At 36.0% G+C, this 25573-nt stretch overlaps 1 protein-coding gene across 1 annotated transcript; it reads right to left on the reverse strand.

Moving 5' to 3' along the window:
* Nucleotides 1–295: 295 nt before the first annotated feature.
* LOC106057099 (protocadherin alpha-7-like) lies at nt 296–24841 on the reverse strand. The gene is made up of 17 exons (XM_056016459.1): nt 24717–24841; nt 22017–22141; nt 20346–20411; nt 19893–19965; nt 19037–19216; nt 18655–18801; nt 16358–16480; nt 13940–14045; nt 12718–12803; nt 9984–10065; nt 9387–9486; nt 8918–9030; nt 7417–7597; nt 4049–4229; nt 2601–2976; nt 1823–1896; nt 296–950 (listed from the first exon to the last, which is right to left on the reverse strand). Exons 2-17 carry the CDS (start codon nt 22092–22094, stop codon nt 835–837), a joined length of 2082 nt encoding a protein of 693 aa, XP_055872434.1. The 5' UTR covers nt 22095–22141; nt 24717–24841; the 3' UTR covers nt 296–834.
* Nucleotides 24842–25573: the final 732 nt, after the last annotated feature.

Here is a 25573-nt window from a genome sequence, read left to right on the forward strand (position 1 = left end):
GATAGATAAATAGATAGATAAATAGATAGATAAATAGATAGATAAATAGATAGATAAATAGATAGATAAATAGATAGATAAATAGATAGATAAATAGATAGATAAATAGATAGATAAATAGATAGATAAATAGATAGATGAATAGATATATAAATAGATAGATAGATATTTAGATAGATAAATAGATGAATACATAGATAAATAGATACATCAATAAATAGATAGATAGATAGGTTCTCTCTCTTTAAAATCAAAACATTCAAGGACATTTCCACTTTAGAAGATGTTTAATTATTTTTTAAAAACAAAACAAGCAAAACATTGTCAATAGAACCAATTGAAATATTAATTATTTTGCACTATTTAAAAAAAATAATTAATGATGCTGAAAAACTACCAAGACAAAAAAAAAGCATAACTATAAATAAATCAGTGACCTATGACCTTTGCATTTTGTTGCTGATTGATATAGGGAAACTTACAATGTTAAAGAAAAAAATCTTTAAGAAGAAGCCATTGTTAATAATTTACAAAGAGATCTAATGTCTAGAAGAGATCACATAGAAATTAATATTTATCACTTGACATGTTGCTAAACAAAATATAATTGTGCTACTACCTATAACTAATGAGCCTCTGAAGACGTGAACAAAGAGAACACATATCTATAATTCTAACAAAAACTAAGTATGGGTCAGTCGTTATTATAAATAGCACGTCGTGGCTCAAAGTTTATAATAATTCTCTTTAATTCTATGAATCTCCTTTTTTTTCAAATTTAAAATGCTTGAGCTCTATGGAGTAAGATTTCTTAAAATTCTGAATCAATAAGTTTTAAAAGTTAAACACTGGTCGAGGTCTGCTAGGTGGAGGTCCTAAAGCCAAACGCTTGCTGCCTTGAGTTAGTGCCAGACTTGAGGTGTGCCCAGCCCCTGTCTCGTAAAAGTCACCTGTAGGAGAGAAATATATACCATTTTACATATTCCCAAATGATGGAATTTGCAAGTATAACATGATTTGAAAGATGTATATTGCAGACCAAACATGATTTAATTCGCAGATAATAATAATAAAAAATTCAACTTATAGATCGAAAATATTTATATAAAAGTATTTAACTTCTTGATAGAAAATATTTTAAGTTTTTTTTCTTGTGTAAAGATACTGTCATATGCAGAATAATTTGATATGGATTTGTCATAGTCACCCTAGGGGAGGAAGTCCACCATTTTATTCTTGTTATAAGCATAAAAGTAAAGCAATATAAATGCTTTTTTTTTTTTAAATACAGAACTGCTCAAGTGTTTTGCTTTATTTTATTGTTAATATAAATAAATATCAAAACATGTAACAGCATATTCAATTCAAAGTAATTTAGGCTGTGCTTGTATTGTAATTGTATTTAGTATTTGATGCATTTTCAAACATGGCATAGCACTAGTACAGGTACGATTGGATGCCGATCAAATAGCAAGCAATTTTTTTTTTGCCCGGATTACATGGTTATGCTAAAACCTATTTTCTCACGCAGTCAAGTCTAGATTAAACATAGATGTATTTAAAACATGAATGTCTAGATCGAAAAGATTAACTTGCAAACCAAACAATGAAAAAGATGGAAGTCTTCTAGATATAAAAGTTGGAATGAGAGTTTGAAGCTTAACCATTAAATCTTTTTATTTTTTTTATTTTATGATCTTCACATCATAAGTATTCATTAATAATTAATTTTTGGCAATGGTAAATATAATTTTTAAATTTTGATGGCAAGAGTAGGGAGCGCAGTAAACAGAGACTGACATGCATATAGTATTTTACTAACCATTATTCCAGTAAGTATCTCTGTACTGATTGTTAATATTTGCTGGCATGACTTCTCTTGTTTCAGAGTAAATTCTGTGAAAGAAAATCATAGTTACAATTACTTCAAATACTTCACTGTAACATCTACTTCTAAATATACAGTTCGAGTAGATCCAAAAATTGCAACAGTATTGTTGCAAACAAAGATCAAGTCTTATAGCAAAATAGTTTTAAAAATTACATCTGTAATAGATCTACACTAACAATAAAAAAAGCATTTATAATAATAAAAATGGGGAAACGAGATGAATTCGAACTCATGGCTTCTCAGGCCAACACGGTAACAACTCTGCTAGTGGAGAGATTATGAACATGGAAGATTGTACATTCATCTATTGTTTTTATATTCATTTCCTTTTTTTTTCAGGTTTGTGTTCACTAAGACTCAGACGACAACCTATAAAGGGGACTAATTCAGCTTATACCACCACTTCAGCCAATTACAATTTCTTTCCCTTGCTCGAGATACCAAACAAAATAATTTATTACCAAAAGTTAATTAACTAATTGGTTAATATCTTTATTGATTATTGTGATGTCAGGTAAAAGAAAAAATTGTGCGAAATTTCAGCTTGATACGAGATTGGGTGTGGGAGAAGTCACTGTCGCAAACTTTTTACCAGACAGACATACAGACAGAATGAGTTGATATAAGCTTTGTAAACAAAAATATAGTTTTATAAATTATGCATATAAATAGTAGTTCATTGGCTCATTAAAAGACACACGGAACGTACGTTTCATTGCTTAGCTTATTAGATGGTTCCATTTTTTCTACCAGAGTCTGTGACGACGATGGAGTTATACCACACAGGCCTCGGTATCGAATAAGATAGACGAGCAATCCAATCAGACCTGCTGTCAGCAGTATCATGAGAACCACAAAAAGAGCGACGAACGACGTGTTGTCAAAAGGGTCGTCGCTCGAGCTCGCCACTGTCGTCGTGGTGGAAGGTGTGGTTGTGGTGGTAGTCGTTGTGGTTGTGGACGTAGTGGTTGTCCACTCGTACTTGACCAGTAGTGTAGCTTCGGCCGACCTCTGTGGCCTGCCTCCGTCCACACACTTAATGGTTAGCGCGAACCCTTTACCGTTGTTTGACTCTGGAATCTTGTCTGTAGTGAAAGAAAATAATTAAATCAGTAAATAAGCATTGATTATAAAAGTGTTTCCCAAACATTTTCCTTAACGGAACATTTCGCACATTCCAGTATTTAGCGGAACACTTAGCAAATTTTTTATTGAGATTATTTCTTGTGATGGCCTACTCTAGTTATTATTCCATTAGTTCATGGAACACCTATTCAGGCCTCGCGAAACACTAGGGTACCGCGGAACATAGTTTGGGAAACATTTCATCTGTAAAATGTCTTAAGTAAATATCTTTTAGCATTAAATATTTGTTTTTAAATAAAATAGTCATGATAAGTCCTACTCAAGTACAGAAGCTTAGCTTGGTAACCGTTGGCCTCTGTTCAATAATATGATGGTTTCCAATTTCCCTTATTTACATATGTATACTAAGTTAAGTGTGATATTAACCGAAACCGAATCATGCATTAGTACATTTGCAAAAAGACATTCCAATTTAAGTGGATAGCTGACAGAACTTATTGATTTCGAAAACCGACTCCAGCCAACTTGTGATTGCTAACTCTCAAACGGCAACTTTCTCTCAGATACTCTTCCTACACTTTCGAGAAGTCTACAAAAAAGTTTGGATTAAGCGCTCTTTGAATACCACAAGCGTGTACAGCTCTATACAAAAGCTATCAAAATAGTATTTAGATGATTACCACGGTGTCCTTATAAAAGTTACCCTTTCTTATTTCTGCACATTATTTTCTGTTGAAAAAGAGGTACATACATTTCATCCCAAATGCTAGAGCTGGTTCCTTCCCATTGACATAAGAATAGCGAAGAAAAACAATTATTTAGTAGTTAACAAGCAGATTTATTCATGGAAATGTGGAGTCCAATAAAAAAAGAAAAGATCATTCAATTGAAGAGTTGAGGGGCGCTCTAAGAATCCCAAAGATACCGATATTCTAACCCAGCCCCATCGGTTCGAAAGCCGTTTCCCCCATAGAAGAGTACAAGTTAATATGTGTGTGTATCTGTGTGTGTGTGAAAAAATTCACTTTTTCAAAATAAAAACAAAACGACTCAAAATCACTTTTATTTTACCGAAATAAAAAATTTCTCCATTTTTGCTAACTGAGAAGTGGTTGATGGCCTCCGATGGCTGACCGGTCACCAGTTCGAAAGTCACTTTATTGTTTGGATCAGTGTAGTCATCATCTCTGGCCATTAAAGTAGCCACTCTGTGAGGCATCGTATGAAGATTTGTAATAGTCACTATGCCAGGCTAAAAAATAATAATTTTAATAAATAACACGTGAATACAAAACAATAAAACAAACAAAAAAAAAACAACAGATCCATATGGAGGACATTGATTGTGAACTGAGCTTATAAAGGCAGCAAGGACGACCTTCTCCCTAACACCTTCTCCCCCCTACTGACCACTGGTACACAAATGAGATCGGACCGTAGTGATCTGAGCATATAATAAGCATAAAAATTGCGCTTTAAAAAAAAAAATACTGAGAAAACCAAACTTAACAGAGGTGATGTAGAGTCGGAAAACTCTTAACATAAAAGAGGTGATAAATAGTATGACAGCTCGAACATGACAGAGGTAATCTAGAGATACTAGATACAGAAGGAAAACCTCTATAGAAAATTTAAAGAAACTAATGCAGAAAGAGTTTACAAAAAGTATATAAAAATTAAACACTTAACCCAAAAAGTAAGCAGACAGCTGCAGAGTGAATACATAAACAATGTAATATCTAAAGATAACAACAAAAACCTATGGTCATACATTAAGTCTAAGAAAATGGAAACAACAGGCGTAGCGCCATTAAAAGATGAACATAACATAATACATAATGATAATGAAACTAAAGCAAACATTCTAAACAAATACTTTGCATCAGCATTCTCAGCCCCAGGAGACAAAGACATATTACTGAATTTGAACCAAGTAGACAACATAGAAGATATAGTAGTACAAGAAAATGGAATTCAGAAACTATTAGCCAACACCAAACCAAATAAAGCTTCTGGACCTGATGGTATTCCAGCTAGATTACTCAAAGAACTAAGTAATGAGCTAGCCCCAGTGTTCAAAATACTCTTTCAGGCTTCACTTAACCAGGGCAGAGTACCAAAGGACTGGAAAGAAGCTAATGTCACCCCCCTATTTAAAAAAGGAGAAAAATCTGACCCAGGGAACTACAGACCAGTATCACTTACCAGCATCACATGTAAAATCCTAGAACACATAATATGTAGCAACATCATAAACCACTTAGACAAACATAATGTCCTCACACCATACCAACATGGCTTTAGGAAATATAGATCATGTGAAACACAACTAATAGGACTAATTGATGATTTTTCAAAAGGTTTAGATAATAGTGAACAAATAGATGCTATCTTACTAGATTTTTCTAAGGCTTTTGACAAAGTTCACCACCATAGTTTGCTTAAAAAATTAAAATATTTCGGCATTAATGGTCCACTGCATCAGTGGATTAAAGACTTTCTGATAGGGAGAGAACAAACTGTAATAATAAATGGCTCTAAATCAACACCGATAACAGTAAACTCAGGTGTACCTCAAGGTACAGTCTTGGGTCCACTACTATTTTTAATTTACATAAATGATTTACCAAATTGCATTAGTTCAGGAACAAAAGTCAGATTATTTGCAGACGATTGCATAATATATAGAACAATAAAAACAACACAAGACACAGATATTTTACAAAGAGAATTAGATGAATTACAGAAATGGGAATCAAATTGGAGCATGTCTTTCCACCCAGAAAAATGTCAGTTGTTAAGAGTAACAAAAAAACTAAAACAAATTAATTCCACTTATCTTATTCATGGCAAACCAGTATCACAGACTAAAAACGCAAAATACCTAGGTGTTATAATAAATGAAAAACTATCATGGAATCCACATATTGATGAAACTACAAAAAAATCAAACAAAGCATTAGGATTTATTAAAAGAAATTTCTATAAATCAAATAAGAACATAAAACTAAAATGTTACTTAACCTTGGTTAGGCCAATAATAGAATATGCATCCTCCGTTTGGGACCCCTCAACTCAAGAAAACATTAAGAAACTGGAACAGACACAAAATAGAGCAGTGAGATTCATAACAAACGAATATTCACATTTGACTAGAGTAACACCTTTAGTAAAATCACTAAATTTAGAAAGCCTTCAGGACAGAAGGCTCAAAAGTAAAGTAGCAATCATACATAAAACACTGAACCATAATCTTCAAATACAAAAACAAAATTTAATAAAATACTCTGAAAGACACAAAGATAAAGGCACATTCCTCGTCCCATATGCTAGGACAAATTTGTACAAATACTCCTTCTTCCCTAGTGCTATTAGAGCATGGAATGGGTTGCCTGAGCTAGCCAGGAAAACCAGTGACTTGGCAGAATTTAAGTCATTGGTTAATATGCATGACTAAATGCATGACGCGTAGGACGTAATCATCTTCTTTTTTGAAGTAACGTCTGTATTATATAAGATACTAAAAGATGCTGAGAACCCTGTATAAAATGTGACCGTGGATATGTATCTCTAGTCACACAAAGAGTTTCAGTGGCGGAATAATATTTCATAAGTTTCAAAATCCCAAAAATACATTATAATTTCATAGTTTTTGCTGTTCCTAACTTTTTAAAGATTTATAATTGAAGAAAGTAACCAAATCACTTCAGAAATAAGATATTGGTTTTTGTCTCTATTGAAGAAATAATACAATTAAGTAAAATTGGACTAGAAAATGATAGTACATTTATTTCAGACATATAATGCAGACTGCACACCTGAAAATATATTTATTTGTCTGTGTATAATTTTCATCCACGAACTTTAAGCCGAATCAAGCACAACACTTTACCGATCAATTCAACTCGTTTTGAACATTTTAGATATTTCACAACTCTTTAGTATTTAAAGAGAAAACAGAAGAGAATCGTTAATGTTGTTATCTGGAAACTGTGCTTATGTTCGACAGTTGATAATTTTATGGTTCAAAGTTGTTGAATTATAAATTACAACATTTATGCTCCTTTGTCTAGGCTAGTTATGAACCTTGTCTTGGTCGAGCTGTTAACCAAGATCTAGACAATGCGTCATAGGTCTGTACGACGTGGTAACGAGCTATTGGTCTAAAATGCCCCCAGCTTGTGACGTTGCAGGTCATTGCTCAGGACTTCTATAACGAATGGCCTCGCCAAGATGGCTTCAGCCCTAATTTAGTATCTTGCTCTTGATCATGTTGACGTTTATCGACATTATGGATACTGGATTACTGGGAGATAAAAAACTGTGCTAGAAATATCAATGTTTTTGTAGTTACTTTTGTTTTTTGTTTCGTAGAATGCAACATTTCATAGTGCAAGATGAATGCTTGTTTTTTTTTTTTAATATGGACGCCTACTCACCATGCTGGGGATGCACGTGTTGTCATTAACGTCAGTGATTGTGACATGAACTTTGGCCCTGTTGCTGCTCACCAGACCGTGCTCGTCCTTGGCCTCCAGTTCGATGTCACACTTGTCCTTGCGTTCTATTTCAAGGTCGTAGTCGGCGTTAAAGGTCAGTATTTTAGTAGCTAAGATATATCTGAGAGAGGAAAAGTGGATAATTTAATAACAAAGCTGCCACTCTTCCCCCTCCTCCCCCCCCCCCCCAAATGGTTGTTACTCTTTTGCAGTGCTTTTTTTTTTTTGCAAAGAATTAGGTGCCGGTACTCAGTTGTTGATTGCCTAACTCTAGACATGTGGATCTTTCTTAGTAGTCATAGTAACCTTAATGAAATAGGCTATCATTCATTTCTTATAAGACACATTTTGTAGTAACAAATTACCTAGCTTAATACAGTTATACACAGTAAACACACATAGAAAAGTCGTAATTAAAACAAACTCCACACTTCTAAAACACGACACTATTGTTAAGATTACTTGCGAATAAATACATTATTCCAAGAGACTTATTATATTCATAAAATACTTTCTCATATCATGGAAGTAGAATATATATTTTACGATCAAATCCAAATTTCAAACTTAGCCACAGGCTGCTCTAGTCATTCTATGGAGTACTGGATTTCTACTTAGATGGTAAAAAACACACACACACGCACGCACGCACGCACACGCACACACAGGCACAAACACACACACACACACAGGCACAAACACACACACACACACACAGGCACAAACACGCACACGCACACACACACAAACACACACACACGCACACAAGCACACACACACACACACAAACACACACACACACACACACACACGCACACACACATACACACACACGCACACAAGCACACACACACACACAAACACACACACACATATACATATATATACATACATACATACACACATACACACATACATACATACATACATACATACATATATATATATATATATATATATATATATATATATATATATATATATATATATATATATATATATATATACATATATATATATATATATATATATATATATATATATATATATATGAGATTTTTAATATTGCTATCTCCCCTCTCTAAACATCATCTTCCAACTACTCTAATAGGTAATTACTAAAAGTAGACATTCAATCACTACAGACCTTTATGTAAGAAAAGTTCCCTTCTCAGACTCTGCGGTCTATAGTACTATAGATGTTGTTGGTCATATGTTTATTTGGCCAATGGATAACGAACAGAGTGTCATGTGACCAGCACAACGACCAACCACCTCTACTTTCTCCAACTTAAGTCAGGTACCCATTGGAGCTGAGTGGACTCAAAAGTCCCATATTCAAAATCCCAGTTCTTACCAAGATTTGAGCACAGAACCCCAGGTTCAGAAGCCAAGCGCTTAACCACTCAGCCACCTCGGCCCGACCTTTAAGAAGACTCACCTAAATTTTATACAAGAGCCTGTATTAGAAGCAGTCCTTACATCAATGGACCGTATCGAGTCATGTTCTGGGTCCCCAACTTGGATGTCCAGAAAACATGAAGAAACACCTGCCTGAAGGATAATATCCAAACTCACAATGAACAGAGTGAATGTAACATTAGAAGTGGAGATAGCTGTATAAATTTACCTAACTTACATTGTACAAAACAGTTACAAATAAAAAATAATAATTTTTAACTGGGAAGTGGTATTAAGTTTGAATCCCAACTCGAACTAAAATGTATTAGCTGAGCACATAAGGAGAGAATGGAAACCTTTCCCAGATACCCCCCCCCCCCAACAGTTCCACTATAGAGATTAGATGGACTCTGATATGGCATAAAAGATTAGCTACCTTAAAGTATTTTTTTTAAAAGAAAATACCCAGAACAGTGTATCATGTGTTTAGGTGTTAATGTGACACTTACATTGCTTTCTTCTAGCAGACAATCAAAGAGACTTGTCACGAAGTATGGCGGTTCATTCACGTCTAAGACAAGGATCGTCAACACTTTCTGTTCAGATTGTCTGGAACATTTGAAGAAGGGAAGAAAATAAAAAAGTTTTCAAAGAAATTAAAAGTTGATCGATTTGTGGTCTGAAGATGGACATCTTTTATTATAGGGGCCTACTTCTTATGAAAAGCTTCAAATAATTTTATGGTAAAATATTCTTTGAATCATATTTTTTCACGCAGAAAGTTTGCCAATATTAATTTTACTCCTCAGCGTTTTCAGTGGTAACCTAGATCGTCTCCAAGCAGCCAACTATAAAACGTTTTTTAAAATTAATATGGAGAGTATGGAGAACGAAGCCAGGAATGTTCAAGTTATCTTTTTGCCTTTCTTTATTACTAATTGGAATCACACGAGCTTATATGAAGGGATTTTATTATAGCAAATGGAAGCCAAACAGTCAACAGATAATTATTAGTTTTGTTAGTAAGTTATTAATTTCCCTAAAATGTGTCTTTGACCCGCCCGCCACTAGTGTGACACATCTAAATTAACTGTTCATGTACTCACAAGTAAGAGTCACTCAATATACAAGTTATTTGGATCTGTTTTATTTTTTCGTAATCTAGAGGAGCTGTTATGTACCAGTTACCTGAACAGAAAAAAACAAACAGTTGCAATCAAAATTGTTGAAACAAATATTAAAAAGGGCTAAGCATATAGTTCAAAATGGAAATAGAATACATTGCTGGAATCGCGCGATGTAATTAAGAAAATGTGTTTGACATCCTTCCTTGGTGAAGATTATTATTCAGCGTACCATAGGGGGAACACGAAAAATAAACGAGAAAAAAATAGGAGGTATGGTTGGTTAGCTGGTGGTATGGTTGGTTAACTGGTGGTATGGTTGGTTAGCTGGTGGTATGGTTGGTTAGCTGGTGGTATGGTTGGTTAACTGGTGGTATGGTTGGTTAGCTGGTGGTATGGTTGGTTAGCTGGTGGTATGGTTGGTTAACTGGTGGTATGGTTGGTTAACTGTAGGTATGGTTGGTTAACTGGTGGTATGGTTGGTTAACTGGTGGTATGGTTGGTTAACTGGTGGTATGGTTGGTTAGCTGGTGGTATGGTTGGTTAACTGGTGGTATGATTGGTTAACTGGTGGTATGGTTGGTTAACTGGTGGTATGGTTGGTTAGCTGGTGGTATGGTTGGTTATCTGGTGGTATTGTTGGTTAGCTGGTGGTATTGTTGGTTAGCTGGTGGTATGGTTGGTTAACTGGTGGTATTGTTGGTTAGCTGGTGGTATGGTTGGTTAACTGGTGGTATTGTTGGTTAACTGGTGGTATGGTTGGTTATCTGGTGGTATTGTTGGTTAGCTGGTGGTATGGTTGGTTAACTGGTGGTATTGTTGGTTAGCTGGTGGTATTGTTGGTTAACTGGTGGTATTGTTAGTTAGCTGGTGTTATGGTTGGTTAACTGGTGGTATGGTTGGTTAACTGGTGGTATGGTTGGTTAGTTGGTGGTATGGTTGGTTAACTGGTGGTATGGTTGGTTAACTGGTGGTATGGTTGGTTAACTGGTGGTATGGTTGGTTAACTGGTGGTATGGTTGGTTAACTGGTGGTATGGATGGTTAACTGGTGGTATGGTTGGTTAGCTGGTGGTATGGTTGGTTAACTGGTGGTATGGTTGGTTAACTGGTGGTATGGTTGGTTAGCTGGTGGTATGGTTGGTTAACTGGTGGTATGGTTGGTTAACTGGTGGTATGGATGGTTAACTGGTGGTATGGTTGGTTAGCTGGTGGTATGGTTGGTTAACTGGTGGTATGGTTGGTTAACTGGTGGTATGGTTGGTTAGCTGGTGGTATGGTTGGTTAACTGGTGGTATGGTTGGTTAACTGGTGGTATGGTTGGTTAACTGGTGGTATGGTTGGTTAACTGGTGGTATGGTTGGTTAACTGGTGGTATGGTTGGTTAACTGGTGGTATGGTTGGTTAGCTGGTGGTATGGTTGGTTAGCTGGTGGTATGTTTGGTTAACCGGTTGTATGGATGGTTAACTGGTGGTATGGATGGTTAACTGGTGGTATGGTTGGTTAGCTGGTGGTATGGTTGGTTAACTGGTGGTATGGTTGGTTAACTGGTGGTATGGTTGGTTAACTGGTGGTATGGTTGGTTAGCTGGTGGTATGGTTGGTTAGCTGGTGGTATGGTTGGTTAACTGGTGGTATGGTTGGTTAACTGGTGGTATGGTTGGTTAGCTGGTGTTATGGTTGGTTAACTGGTGGTATGGTTGGTTAGCTGGTGGTATGGTTGGTTAGCTGGTGGTATGGTTGGTTAACTGGTGGTATGGTTGGTTAGCTGGTGGTATGGTTGGCTAACTGGTGGTATGGTTGGTTAACTGGTGGTATGGTTGGTTAGCTGGTGGTATGGTTGGTTAACTGGTGGTATGGTTGGTTAACTGGTGGTATGGTTGGTTAGCTGGTGGTATGGTTGGTTAACTTCAAATTGGTATCTCTTTGTATCGTACTACACTATGTCTGAAAGCTATAAATAGCTAACCTAGAGAGTGTTGATATTTTTTAGAAGGTATATGGTAGTTCATATGCACATTTTTAAGCACTCCAGGACCCAATTGTGTTAGCTCTTACCATCGTAGCAAAGTTTCAAATTGATTTGGTGAAACTGCCCTTACCAAAAGGGAGTGATAAATGCAGAACCCTGTAGCCTTAAAAACCAGAGGCTTCGGGCAGATGGAGTTCGTCAGCCTTGTAAGGCGATTCTTCTAGGAGAAGGGTATTTAGGCGTCCTAGGACAACTTCAATGAAAAATCGTATGTGGAGCACCTTAGGTGTTGAGAGTATTAACAATATACTCCTTCCGTCAGTTCCAGCAACTGAGTTGGTTTGAAATATCGAAGCTTTCCATTGGATCTCATCAGCAAGGTCTTGAGAGAAGACATGATTCATTCTCTCTTTATCTGTGACCCCCCCTCCCCTCCCCCCGGAATGCACTTTAGTGAAAAATTAGTCTGGGCGAATCCATTGTCTTTTTAAAACAGAAGCCATATTGTATAACGTTAAAGTAATTGCTCAAATCAGATTCTACATTACAATAATAAGGACTTAAACAAAAATAGTCATTAGTGGTCATTGAGTTGACTTTTATATTGCATAACAAATGTCTGTTCTCTTTTATATATTCAATATACAAATGAAATATAACTATGAAATATAACTATGTGATTTAGTGATAATGAACAAATAGCGAACACAGACAAAAACAAAAATTTTCTTCTTTTTTTTTTTACCTTTTGAACTGACGTCAAATTTGGAAGTCTCAGAAGATGGCGTAATTGTACAGGTAAGTATCAATGGGTCGTTTAGTGTGCCGTCACTGTTAAATTAAGGGCTCGTAAATTACTGAGAAGGTGGGCAGGGTGACAACACAGTGGCAATAAAAAGAGACAGACTGAAGACAAATTGAGAAGACACAGAGTAAATACACAATGGTAAAACACAGTTTGAAGACACAATGGTATAAGAAGACATAGTGGGAAAAAACACAGCGAATACAGAATAAAGTGGAAGACACAGAGTGAAGACACATTGGAAAGACACAGAGTGAAGACACATTGGAAAGACACAGAGTGAAGACACAGAGTGAAGACGCATGGAAAGACACAGAGTGAAGACACATTGGAAAGACACAGAGTGAAGACACAGAGTGAAGACGCATGGGAAAGACACAGAGTGAAGACACATTGGAAAGACACAGAGTGAAGACACAGAGTGAAGACACATGGGAAAGACACAGAGTGAAGACACATTGGAAAGACACAGAGTGAATACACAGAGTGAGAACACATTGGAAAGACACAGAGTGAATACACAGAGTGAGGACACATTGGAAAGACACAGAGTGAAGACACATTAGAAAGACACAGAGTGAAGACACATTAGAAAGACACAGAGTGAAGACACATTAGAAAGATACAGAGGAAGACACGGAATGAAGATACCGTGTTAATAACGTGAAGGATAACTCAAATTCCATAATCGTCTATAAATATGTTTAATTAATATGATCTCAAACATTCTTAAGACGGGAAACTCAATATGATTCATTAGTTCAACTTTCTTAACAATAAACATATATCAAATAATATTTAATGTTAACCAGTGGGTTGATAATAACAATAATAAGGTTTTGACTTCGAGCTTAAAGATAAGGGATGAGTGCAGTATTTTCGATGGCTACGCAGTCCTAGCTGTGATCTACATATTTTGCCACAATCAACACAGACCAAAGTATTGTCTGTCATTGTCTGTTTAGGTTCTCTTTTGGTGGTTTACGCTTGTCCTCGGCAGCAGATTTTCGTAAGTCGGTTAATAATTATTGTAGTATTAATTTTTTAAAATTTTATAACGAAAAACTTCATCGTTCAATCTAATTAAAGTATGGATTAATACGATGAAATTAATTGGATAACATTCATTAAATATCTTTTAAAAAGAATGGATGCTACTCACGGGTCAACACACTTGGGTTCAAATATTAGTACATTACTTCCAGGCTTATTCTCTTCCCAGGTGATCGTCTGAGGCAGGTTGGAAATGTTTGGTGGTTTGTTGGTTACTAAAGAAGAGAGAGTTAGTAGCAATGAAGGACTGACTGTATGGAAACTGTGTAGTCTTACAATTTGTTGCTGGGTTTGTTGTAATTGTTTTTATGTAGGGAGCAAATAGAAAGGAGACGGAACTAGGTAACATTAACTCTTTCTCTCCTGACTGAAGATGCCAACGTTGATTTAACCCCCAAACACTAACTCTTTCTCTCCTAACTGACTATGCCAACGCTGATTTAACCCCCAAACATTAACACTTTGTCTCCTGACTGACGATGCCAACTTTGATTTAACCCCCAAACATTAACTCTTTCTCTCCTAACTGACGATGCCAACGTTGATTTAACCCCCATTAAACAAAAAAGGAGTTTTGGGGCTTTTAAAAAGTTTAAGTTGTGTAGTGTAAAAAGATCATGCTTTCTCCTACAAGTTAATACCAAATATATTTTTGTTCTGATAACAAACAAAAAAGTTATTTGAGTATAATCATAACAAGATAGTGAAATACAAATGATAAAAATGAATAATACTATCGAAACGAAGAAAATAATTACGGAGAGAAAGAGTTAAGCATTGAAAAACCACATCATAGCTGCACTTTTGTCCCCATCGATTCAGAGCGCTATGGTCCATTAGCTTGTGTGGGCCACTGGAGGGAGGGGGTATCTCGGAGAAGGTTTCGGTGCTGCCTTTAGACGATCAGCACACACAACTTTCTCGAGTGGGGATTCGAACTCTAACCGTATCTACGAAAATGTTGGCAGAATTTTTTTAAAATAATAGTTCCATATTTCATCGTTACCAACAAAACATCTTTGATTCATAAGTTCTAGCAGTTGGCCCAAGCTAACTGGCCCAATTTGATTCGATTATTGTCCGTTTGCCAAAAAAATACCATGAATCATAATTCAAGCTAACTACAACTCTTGTACTATGAAAAAAGTTCAAATCTGTGGATAGCGCGCGCAATTACAAGACTGAATCATTGTAGTACATTTATTTTATGCAAAGATTTCTTCATTAGATTTAAAGTAAATGAGAATTGACATTTTCATTACTAAACAAAAAAAGTATATTCTAATTAAATCATCGAATTGGATTCCTCTGATTCAACGATTCTTCTGATTTAATTGATTCTTCTGGTTCAATTGATTCTTCTCATTTGATTGATTCCTCTGAGTCAGGTATTTTTTTCTGATTTAGTTGATTTGTTTTGCTTCAAGATTCTTCTGATTCAATTGAGTCTTCGGATTCGGGTGATTCTTCTAATTCAGACGATTCTTCTGATTATAATTAATTCTTCTGATACAATTTATTTTTCTGATACAATTAATTCTTCTGATACAATTGATTCTTCTGATTCAATTGATTCTTCTTATTCAGGTAATTCTTTTGATTCAATTGATTCTTCTAATTCAGTAGATTCCTCTGATTAAATTGATTCTTCACGTTCAGCGAATTTATCTGTTATCATTCATGTTAGCAGCTTATTTTTGTAGATTAGCGCCTTGCTAAGTTATAAGGTAGACTAAAAATGCACAGTGTAACCCCTTTTATTTTCTTATTAATCATACACCTTCCGATATCATTTAGTGATGCCTTAATCTGATCAACGTGCTGCGCGAATCCTCCTCACTTTAAACAAAATTTTCAGCGAAAGTCAGTTAGTCATCCCCCGATCTGAAAATATATATAGCTTGATCGATTGATGGAGGAGGATTCCAGCACTCGTTGCATCAGCGTGGCGCCTTCGTGGAAAAGTGTGTCTAGAGAAGCAGATAGGCTTAGATTGAGAGCAAACATGGCCTCCAGAGGCTTCCACTATATGTTCTAGCGAACGTATTTGCAAGTGGTCTAGATGTGAGAAAGGCTGACTGACCATGTCAAATCCGTCGCACCGTTTAATGGCAAGGAACGCGATGGTGCTTTTCAGGAATAAATGGTGTCCCTCTCGAGGTCTCGGGCTCCGGCCATCTCATAGGAGGAGGAACCTATGACGTTGGCTCAAAGAGCCGTATCTCATAAAAGACTGGCTGTAATAAAAAAAATCACCTTATTGATGGGGGTCTCTTGACAGAGGCATCATTGAAGAAAAGAATCACTGAAGAGCTCATCCCTTATCTTTCCATGGGATAAAAGTGTCAAGAGAGTTATAAAAAGTAGAAACCTGGACCATTAAGTGAGGCGGACCGTTGGGGCACCACACATGATCTGACTACCCTCCTTCTTACTTCTTCTTTTAGCATGACTAGAATTTCGTATACGGTCTTGCAGGTTAAGATAGTGAAGACTAGAACTAAAATGTGAAAGTTTTCGTACTTACAGATGGTCAAAAACAAAATGAATTGAGAAGTTTTCCCGGTGCTGTCTGAGACTTCAATGGTTAGTGTCACATCACTGAGAACGATTTCTCTTAAGTCAACATTTGTTGTTACGTCACCACTGCCTGTGAAAACCACAGAGAATTGTTTCACTATACTTTAACTCTTAAAGTAAAGAGAGAATGTTGATATTACAGTACAAGTATTACATCAATAGCTTAGGAACATTTTTCAGTTCATTTATTATCGCCTCAGTTATGCTATACGTATATAGATATCAGTACAAAATGACGTAGCTTTATACATGCAACGAATGTGTTTTGGAGAGCTGTGTGTTTTCCCCACATTCATATGACATAATTGTATTAGAGATGCCAATAACTCTATTCCAACTCACTACTTGGGTAGGCTAAAGAAACAGAGCGCTGAATACATTTTTCTTGCGTTTAAGGCTTTTAAACTCAGTTCAATAAAATAAACAAGGTTACAAAGATAGTTTGTGTGGAGACACAAACTCAAAATCGGCCCCCGAAGTGGTCCACCAAGAGTCTTCACCAGAATTCAAACATGGGACTTCCGGTTCCAAATGCTTTACCCCTCAGCCACAGCATCTCCATATATTCATTTTTAAAAATAAGGCTTGTCTTCAAGTCCGATGATCAGTAAGGAATGCAGTATTTCCCGTGGATGCCCAACTTTGACCTACATATGTTGCCACACCCAGGGCAAGCATAACCATTATCCGCAGGTGATCGATTTAGATTTTCTTTTCGCCGTCTGACTCTGTCCTCTGCAGCGAATTTTCTTTTGGTGTCAAATGTGTATCCCACGGGGGACCTCCAGTTGTCTTGTTCTAAGGCCGCATATAACCAGGTGCTCTCTTCTATGTCAGCTATGGCAAGGTGGCTCCTAAGCTGGTCTTTGAAGCGTTTCCGTGATGCGCCTCTGTTACGTTGATCACCTTTTAGCTCACAAAAAAAAAACTGCCTTTGGCATACGTTCGTCCCCTATAAGGATACGTGCCCTGCCCAGCGTAACTTTTGGACCATAAAAAGTCCCTCTATACTGCCCATACCGGCATTCGCAAGGACATCACTGTTTGTAGTGCGGTCTTGCCACCACATGTCCATGATAGAGCGCAAGCACCTTTGGTGAAAGCATTCAAGTAGTCTTAGTTGTTTTCTGTATAGTGTCCATGCCTCAGATCCATATAAAAGGGTTGAGAGAACAACCGCCTGGTAGACATTGAATTTTTTGTAGGCAGAAGGAGCTATTTATTCCGCCAAACTCTCGCCTAAAGGCGTCCAAAAAGCGCCGCTGGCCCTGGCCAGACGGTTATCAACTTCCCTAAAAAGTGAGGCGTCATTTGATAACATACTACCAATATTTGAAGTGGTCTACCACGTTAAGGAGCTGCCTGTTTACGGTGATCTTTGGGGCTGAGTAGGTTTTATTGGGTGACTTTTGGAACATGACTTCTGTTTTCACGAAGTTTATAGATAAACCGAAAGAAGCTGCAGCGCATGAAAATTCGTTGACCGCGTTCTGGAGATCATATTCATTGTGAGCTAGCATATTCATTTAGCGTACATTTATATTTTTTAAAATAATAATTATTAACCTTATCCATACATTCAAAATCAATAACATGTTACATGTAATAAAGAGAACCTAAAAAAGATTTATTCTTCTTACAAAATTAGATAAATTGGCAAAACGAGAAAAAAAATTCTTGACCTACTTTAAGCTACAATTGTGTACAAATGACTTAACAAGACTCTCCCCTCGCAAATAAAAATTAACATCTCCATTGTCATTTGTCATACAAACTAGACATAGATGTAGCTAAATCTAGATTTAGTTTTAGATCTAAATCTAGAACTAGATCTAAGTCTAAATCTAGAAATAGATCTAAGTCTTCGACACTCTCAGCTTCGCGCCCTTAGAAGCGATCGAGAGCTAGTGCTTCCCAGCCGTGAATGTCAATATCAGACTATGTATTGACTCCCTTCTCCCATACCGGAAGCGCTTTCCTGCACACAACTCCCCAAGAACAACATTTTTTAAAAAATTAATTTCGAGGTTTTTCCTCTTCATGAAATATTGACTGCAAAAGTATTTGATTCTTTCTGTGTTTAAAAAAAATAAAAAAGAAAGTTGATAAACAATGCTCTCAGTGTTAAAAAAAAAACAACAACAAAGTCTTAAGTGCTAAAAAATACCAATAAAGACTAGGTCAACTTTATCCTTCTAATGATTTATATAATGAATAATAATTCAGAATATTTTAGAGTCTTACCTTGTCCTATCTGAAAGATGTTTGTTGTGGGGGAAGTACTGGAAATCCTAAATATAAGAGGCAATTGATTTTCTAATTCATGAGCTCTTACTGAGTATACGATCGAGCCAGGAAGGTACGGACCTTTGGAATCCAAACGCTTGTGATCTGTAAGGTAAAGTGTTATTAACAATTAAAATTTTTAAGATAATGTTATAACTCCGCCCCCCGCACCGGCGCTTATATTGCGCACCACCGCACCATTCAGCACGGAACTAAAACATTCTGTTCAGATAGAGAGAAGCTTCCTTCGGCCCAAAAGTAAAAAAAAAGGAACGAGATATACATCCTGTGGGAGAATTTTCACTAAATGACTGAAACTTAGCAAAACAAGAATGCTTACCTTGATTACTTGTCCCATTGTCGATAACTGGTGGGTTGTTTTGTCTCACAAAAATCCTGAGCGGAAGCGAGCCTATCTTGTATTCATCGGGACTAACGGTAGTGCATGTGATATTAAGATCATAATAAGGATTGTTGACTGCAGAAAGCGGCCCATTGTAATACCTTAAGCGAAATATAGCTAGAACAAATGAGAGAAAGATAATGTATAAGATAAAGGATAAATATATTGCGAAAAACTCGCCTATAACGAATTCACCTAAGTACAGTGGAGGAAGAATGACGAAAATGTAATCTGTTATTAGCTTACTTCCCTTGCGCCTAGAAAAAGGAAGCCATTTTCACCGAAATCGAGGTGGTTAAATTAACCAAAAACACTTTTTTTTTATTCGCAATATGTTTATTGTTCATAGCCGACATAGCTAAAAGTACAAGATTATACATCCTTCAAACTGTATAGAATTTAGCCCTTGTTATGTAAAGGGAGAGTGATCCTTAAAGGATTACGGGGACGACATGGCCTAAATTGTGCCGATGTGCCTAAACTCAAAACTTAAACTCATTCCATTTTTAAGCACTATTGAGACATATTTAGTGTGGAACTTTCGCTTGTTCTATACCAAACAAAATAATTAGTTATCAATGGTTAATAAACTAATTGATTTTTTAAAATTGATTCTTGGTTTGTCAGGTACAAAAAATATTTGTCTAAAATTTCAGCTTTATCAGAGATTGAGTGTGGGAGAAATAGCTAGTACAAACTTTTTACCAGACAGAGTGAGTTGATAATAAGCTTTTTATATTTAGAATAATTACAGATACTTCTTTCGCGATATAAATTGGAAAGGCATAATTACTAGTATTGAAAGAAATGACTTGAAACGTTGTGGTGTCATCCAATGAGCAGCTACACCTTGGTTTACAACTGATCTAGAAAATAACAAAAATGAACTACATCAGTAATTGTCGGTTGCTTAAAGTATTAACTCTTTCTCTCCTAATCGACGATACCATCGTTGATTTTGACCTCATTAAATTAAATTAATGTTTAATTTTTTCAACTTGACTTTGAATTATATAAAAAGAGCATGCATTTCCCTTTAATTCTATACCAAATACCACATTTTCTGATTAGAAACAACAAAGTTATTGACGCCCAATCATAACAGGGTAGTGAAATAGTAATGAGCGAAATGAAGAATTCCTTCAAAAGTGGAAAAATAATTACGGAGGGAAAGAGTTAAAATGCATTTCTAATTTTTTTAATCGGCAGTAAAATTGAATCCCTCTCTATTAAATTATTATTTTACCTGATCTATATCCATAGGGCTAGCGTCCTCTAAAACGTAGTCAATGTTATTGACCATATTGACACTCTGAAACGATAGGAAAAAAAAAGAAAAAAAAAGAAAAGACCAACTGACAACTTAAAAAGAAAAAGTTTCCCTTTCAGATCTTGCGATCTATAGAGCAGATACTATAAATGTCATCTGTTACTGTGGCCCACAGTTGACGAGGGTGCCATGTGGCCATGTGGAAGAAAAGCGTGCCATACGAAAAATGGCCAGCTCCTTTACCACAAAAGCGAAAACCACTTTAACATACGATATTTGTGGACGGGAGTGTCTCTCTAAAATAGGGCTCCAAAGTCACGTGAAAAATTGTTTTACGAGATGAACGAACTGAATGAAGGAGGCCAACATGTGGCCAGCAAAACGACCAACCGCCTTTACTTTTGTCCCTAACTAATGTCAGGTTAGAGCTGGCTGGACTCAGGGGCGCCCTAAAATCCCGAAATTCAAAATCCCAATCTTCAGCAGGATTTGAACCCGGAATGTCTAGGTTCGGAACCCAAGCTCTTTGGCACCCAGCCACCGCGCCTCCTCTGACAACATCAATGTATTGAGATACATCTCCAAAGCTGACTTCTCGAAAACACGTTCTACAAACTATTTGGAAAGCGCGTCAAGCCTTTAGGTCATAGTTTCTCAGACTCTGGCACGCGAGTGCTAAGTTTTTTTTGGTATTGAAGCTTGAGTAGGGTATCAATCTAGTAAAACTGACATCGTTAACAATTCTTAAAACCATTAAATAATGAGACGTCATTTCAGCTTGTAAGCGACGTCCTTTACGTTATTAGAGACGTCTGCAACAGGATTGATTTTCAAAAAAATTTGAATTGAATGAGGCATTTCTATACGTCTGCGCCAATGTGATTCTAGCTGTAATTGACCTGTAATTGACCTGTAATTGACCTGTAAATTCTCAACCGATTATCGTATAATCTCTATCGTAGCTGTTTTGAGTAGAAAAAAAAGGGCCACTGCGTACCAGCACCTATTTTTTTTTTACAAAAAAACAACAACAAAAAAGCACGTCTTGCTAAACCCAATGACAATTTTAGGAGAATGAAGCCTATTTCAAATATACATGCCAGTCTGCCTCAATTGTCTCTCCTCCAGTGTCACTTCTTAATTAAATGTTTCATTGTATGCACATCCCATCACGTTTGCCCATAATCTTTAGAGGCCTGGAAGAAGCGGGGACATTACAAGGTGTTGCTATGTATTTTGTTTAGGCCCTCGATCTGGCAATATTTAAATGTTTGCCATCAAATCTGGATTCTAGATAGATGGCGTCGTCGGAAATGGGTTAAACAGTCGCGTGAAAAGTTTTATCTTTTTTAGAGTTGTCTTTACTGCCCTATACGTTAAGAGCTTCAGTGTTTTTGTATTGATCTGGATTTAAGATTTCTAAATGGAGGAACATGAAAGTTAATAATAATATTACAATATAAGGAACTCATGATTTAAACATAGGCCTACATTTTCTTTACATTTAGGCCTAGCTGAACAGGATCTCATTACATTGCATTCACTAGTTTAAAAATTAACTGTATACTTTTTAAAAAAATGTAAATATTTTAATTCCAGGTAAGACAAATAAAAATGTAAAATAACATTATAAAAGTAACTACTTACAAGAGAGGACGTGAGATGTGAATGGCAGCACAATAGTACGAAAACAAATAATCTTTTGACATACATTTTCATGTTCATAATTTGCTCTTGTCCTATTTGTTTTTTTTACATCACAAAGTAGTTCTCTGTTTAAGTGTTAAAAAAAAACAGAAACTAGAGCTACATGATTCTAAAGGGATTTTTAAAAAAAATATTTGTCATGGTATATCATGCTTAGTGCACTATGGTATATCATGCTTAGTGCACTAAGGTATATCATGCTTAGTGCACTATGGTATATCATGCTTAGTGCACTAGGGTATATCATGCTTAGTGCACTAGGTTATATCATGCTTAGTGCACTAGGACTGACATACGAGTATCCTATCTGTAACCTGACCAGTCACCTGGCTGACATACGAGTATCCTATCTGTGACCTGACCAGTCACCTGGCTGACATACGAGTATCCTATCTGTAACCTGACCAGTCACCTGACTGACATACGAGTATCCTATCTGTAACCTGACCAGTCACCTGACTGACATACGAGTATCCTATCTGTAACCTGACCAGTCACCTGACTGACATACGAGTATCCTATCTGTAACCTGACCAGTCACCTGACTGACATACGAGTATCCTATCTGTAAAAGGTGTATGTGTAAAGGTACGCCTGCATTTAATTATAAATCGACTTAACTAAAACAATATTTTGGGTGTGAAAAGTACATTGTAATTGGTGAAAATGAGATGTTGTAACGAAAAGGTCGTTAAATTATATCAGTTCGACTAAAGATTTGAAAACAACAATTGGTTTAGGAAGAATCTCGGATGAAGCTGAAATTTTGCACAAATATTTCTTGTACCTTATAACACAAGAATCAAGAATAATAAAAATAAAAATAAATAACCAATTATTTAATTAACTATTGGTAATAAATCACTTGCTTCGGTATCTCATAAAAGGGAAACAAATAATACTTGACTGAATTGGTGGTATAAGCTAATTAGTCCCCTTTATATTATGCTGCTGTCTGAGGCTTAGTGAACACAAACATGAAATAGAAACTATAGATAACTATATAGTCTTCCATGTTCGTCGACTCTTAGCTAGCATAGTGGTTACCGCGTTGGCTTAAGAAGCCCACAAGTCTGAATTCAAGTCATTCCCTTTTTTAAAAAAAATAATTAAAAGCGATCACCCTGATACCCCGTTCTTTCTCCCCCTTTACAACTGGTCCAGGCCAGTGATAGGATTGCAGCGTATTGAGAACGCTAAAAGAACGAAAATAATATACAGAAAGGTCATTTATCAAAGCAGATTACTGTTGGACAAAAGATGTTATCTATATTTAATTTATATAAATATTACTAGACTAACAATTTTAAAGTTCAATCGCAAAAAAAAAAAACAAGAAAAAAAAAACAACTACCTTTTATTTTACGAATACTGAATTATATCACACATAATGTTAGAAAACATATAAATTTCAACATTTTGAAGAAATGTTTGTAAAACAATGGTGAAAAAAAAAAATCTTTCTTTGGAAAAAATAATTTTATTCAAAGTGTGTTCCTAAAACCATTATAAATTAACGTTGGTCGTTTGGCATTTTCGTTACATGTGCAATGTAAGAGCCAAAGCTACTGGGCTCAGTTTCTCCAAAATAAATTTTTCAAAATTTTTTTTTTGTTTATATGTATATAAATATTTTTATGTATATAAATAAATGAATAAATAAAATCAAGAGATAGGTCAATCCATAATATTACATTGTTCATCTAGCTTTCTTTGTAATTGTATTACTTCTGTATCTTGAAGTATGGTTTTGTGAGCCTGTCGTGTGTAACATATGACTTTACTGTACTGACGAGTTTCTCCTTTACTGACAAATAATATGATTCACTACTATAAATTGTATACTTTTTTTTGTTAGTTTGTCTTTTCAACTGTCGTGTTTCTGTATACATGTTAATATAACGCTTGAACCTACATTACTTTTGTTGATAGCGATATGTAAATTAAATTTGTTTCATGGTTATTTAATAGTTAGCCAGGAAAACCAATGACTTGGCAGAATTGAAGTCATTGGTTACTATAAGCTTTTGGGTTATTTTATTTTTTTTGTCTTTTTTTTTTTGTCTTTATTTTTATGGTCTGTGAAACTAAATGCAAACGACCAACCGACTTATCCCCAACTAGTGTCAGGTAACCCTTAGGGCTGGGTGGACTAAGAGGCATCCAAAGTTCCCGAAATAAAAAATCCCAGTCTTCACCAGGATTCGAACCCGGGACCTCGTTTCGGAAGCCAAACGCTTTACTGCTCAGCCAACGCGACTCCAATTAGAGGCTTTTGTCTTCCCTGGCTGATTCAGGCAACCCTTTCCATCCACTAATGGCGCAAGGGAAGCAGGAGCACATGTGCTAACTGGTCCATGTACACGTCATAACAACTTGCTTTAACGTCTGTTTCTTTCTATGTATCTTATTAGGTCGTGTTCTTGTATTTGCCACTTATGTATCTGTGTTTGATGTATTATTGCTATTTTACTTTAAGTCTTTTGTCCTGAAGTATCCTAGAACTTATTTAGTTATACATGACCAGAATTATAGATCTATTTGGTACAGAATTGGTTAAAGAAGAAAACGTTTAAGTATTATATAGAAAAAATAAAATAAGACAATTGTCTTGAATGAAATAAACAAAACTGAATTTACCTTATACATTACATTACAGCCAGTGAAAACACACACACACACACACACAAAGAATCAGTAGACGATATAGATCTATTACAGACAATAAAATTTGTTATCTGTATTCTTAAGTACCTAATAGCCTACTCAGCTGCACCCAATTGGCCAGATTTTTCTCCGTTTGTTTTTATATAGCAGTTACTTCATTTCAATTTCTGTCAATATACGCATATATATATATGAACCATAGTTAGTCTTTATATTTTGTTTTATATTTAAGTTGTTGGCTTTTTTTATTGATCCGAAAGATATTCGAAAAGTTTCACTTTGGATTTAAAAAAAAAAATTGTTTCTCTTTCAGACCTTGCGATCTATGGAGAGATGCAGTTGTAAAAAAAAGATTTTTCGGAGTTCCCATAACCATAGGGAGTGTCGATTAAGGCTCGATCTTGTGCCCTATTATGACACTTGACAAACGGAAGGTTCCTACCAAGAAGCAAGAAATGAGAGACGGTTTCTCCTATTCCCCTTTCGGAGATTCCCCATCAAGCAGATGAACGCGAGACACAACTCCTTGAGCCACATTTGTATTCCTTCTTCTCAGATGAGCCCGGAGGCCGAGTCCACGAGTGGTTCCTATGTGTTCCGCCATCACCGTATGACTCCCACGAGGAACGGAGTGGCGGATGGAGCGGGTTAATGGAGCCTTTATTGTATCTTCTCAATGTGCAATGCTGGTTCGACAGGACATGCCGTGGAAGCGACATGAAGCCAGTGTTCTATCCCAGTTAGCCTATACGTCTCCACTAACGAATGTTTCCAGGATGTGGTGCCACGATAAGGTCTGGAATATACATCAGGTTCACGAAATCAAGTTA

Source organism: Biomphalaria glabrata, chromosome 17 (assembly GCF_947242115.1).
Source record: "Biomphalaria glabrata chromosome 17, xgBioGlab47.1, whole genome shotgun sequence".
Taxonomy (NCBI): Eukaryota; Metazoa; Mollusca; class Gastropoda; family Planorbidae; genus Biomphalaria; species Biomphalaria glabrata.

Bases quoted from the DNA above. Each gene is read 5' to 3' on its own strand.
- LOC106057099 (XM_056016459.1), bottom strand. From the start codon at position 22,094: ATGAACATGAAAATGTATGTCAAAAGATTATTTGTTTTCGTACTATTG. The intron at 19,966-20,345 runs GTAAAATAATAA...GTTATTTTCTAG, and splicing joins GCCCTATGGATATAGATCAG to ATCAGTTGTAAACCAAGGTG. The intron at 1,897-2,600 runs GTACGTTCCGTG...TTTCTTTCACAG, and splicing joins AATAAGCTAAGCAATGAAAC to AATTTACTCTGAAACAAGAG.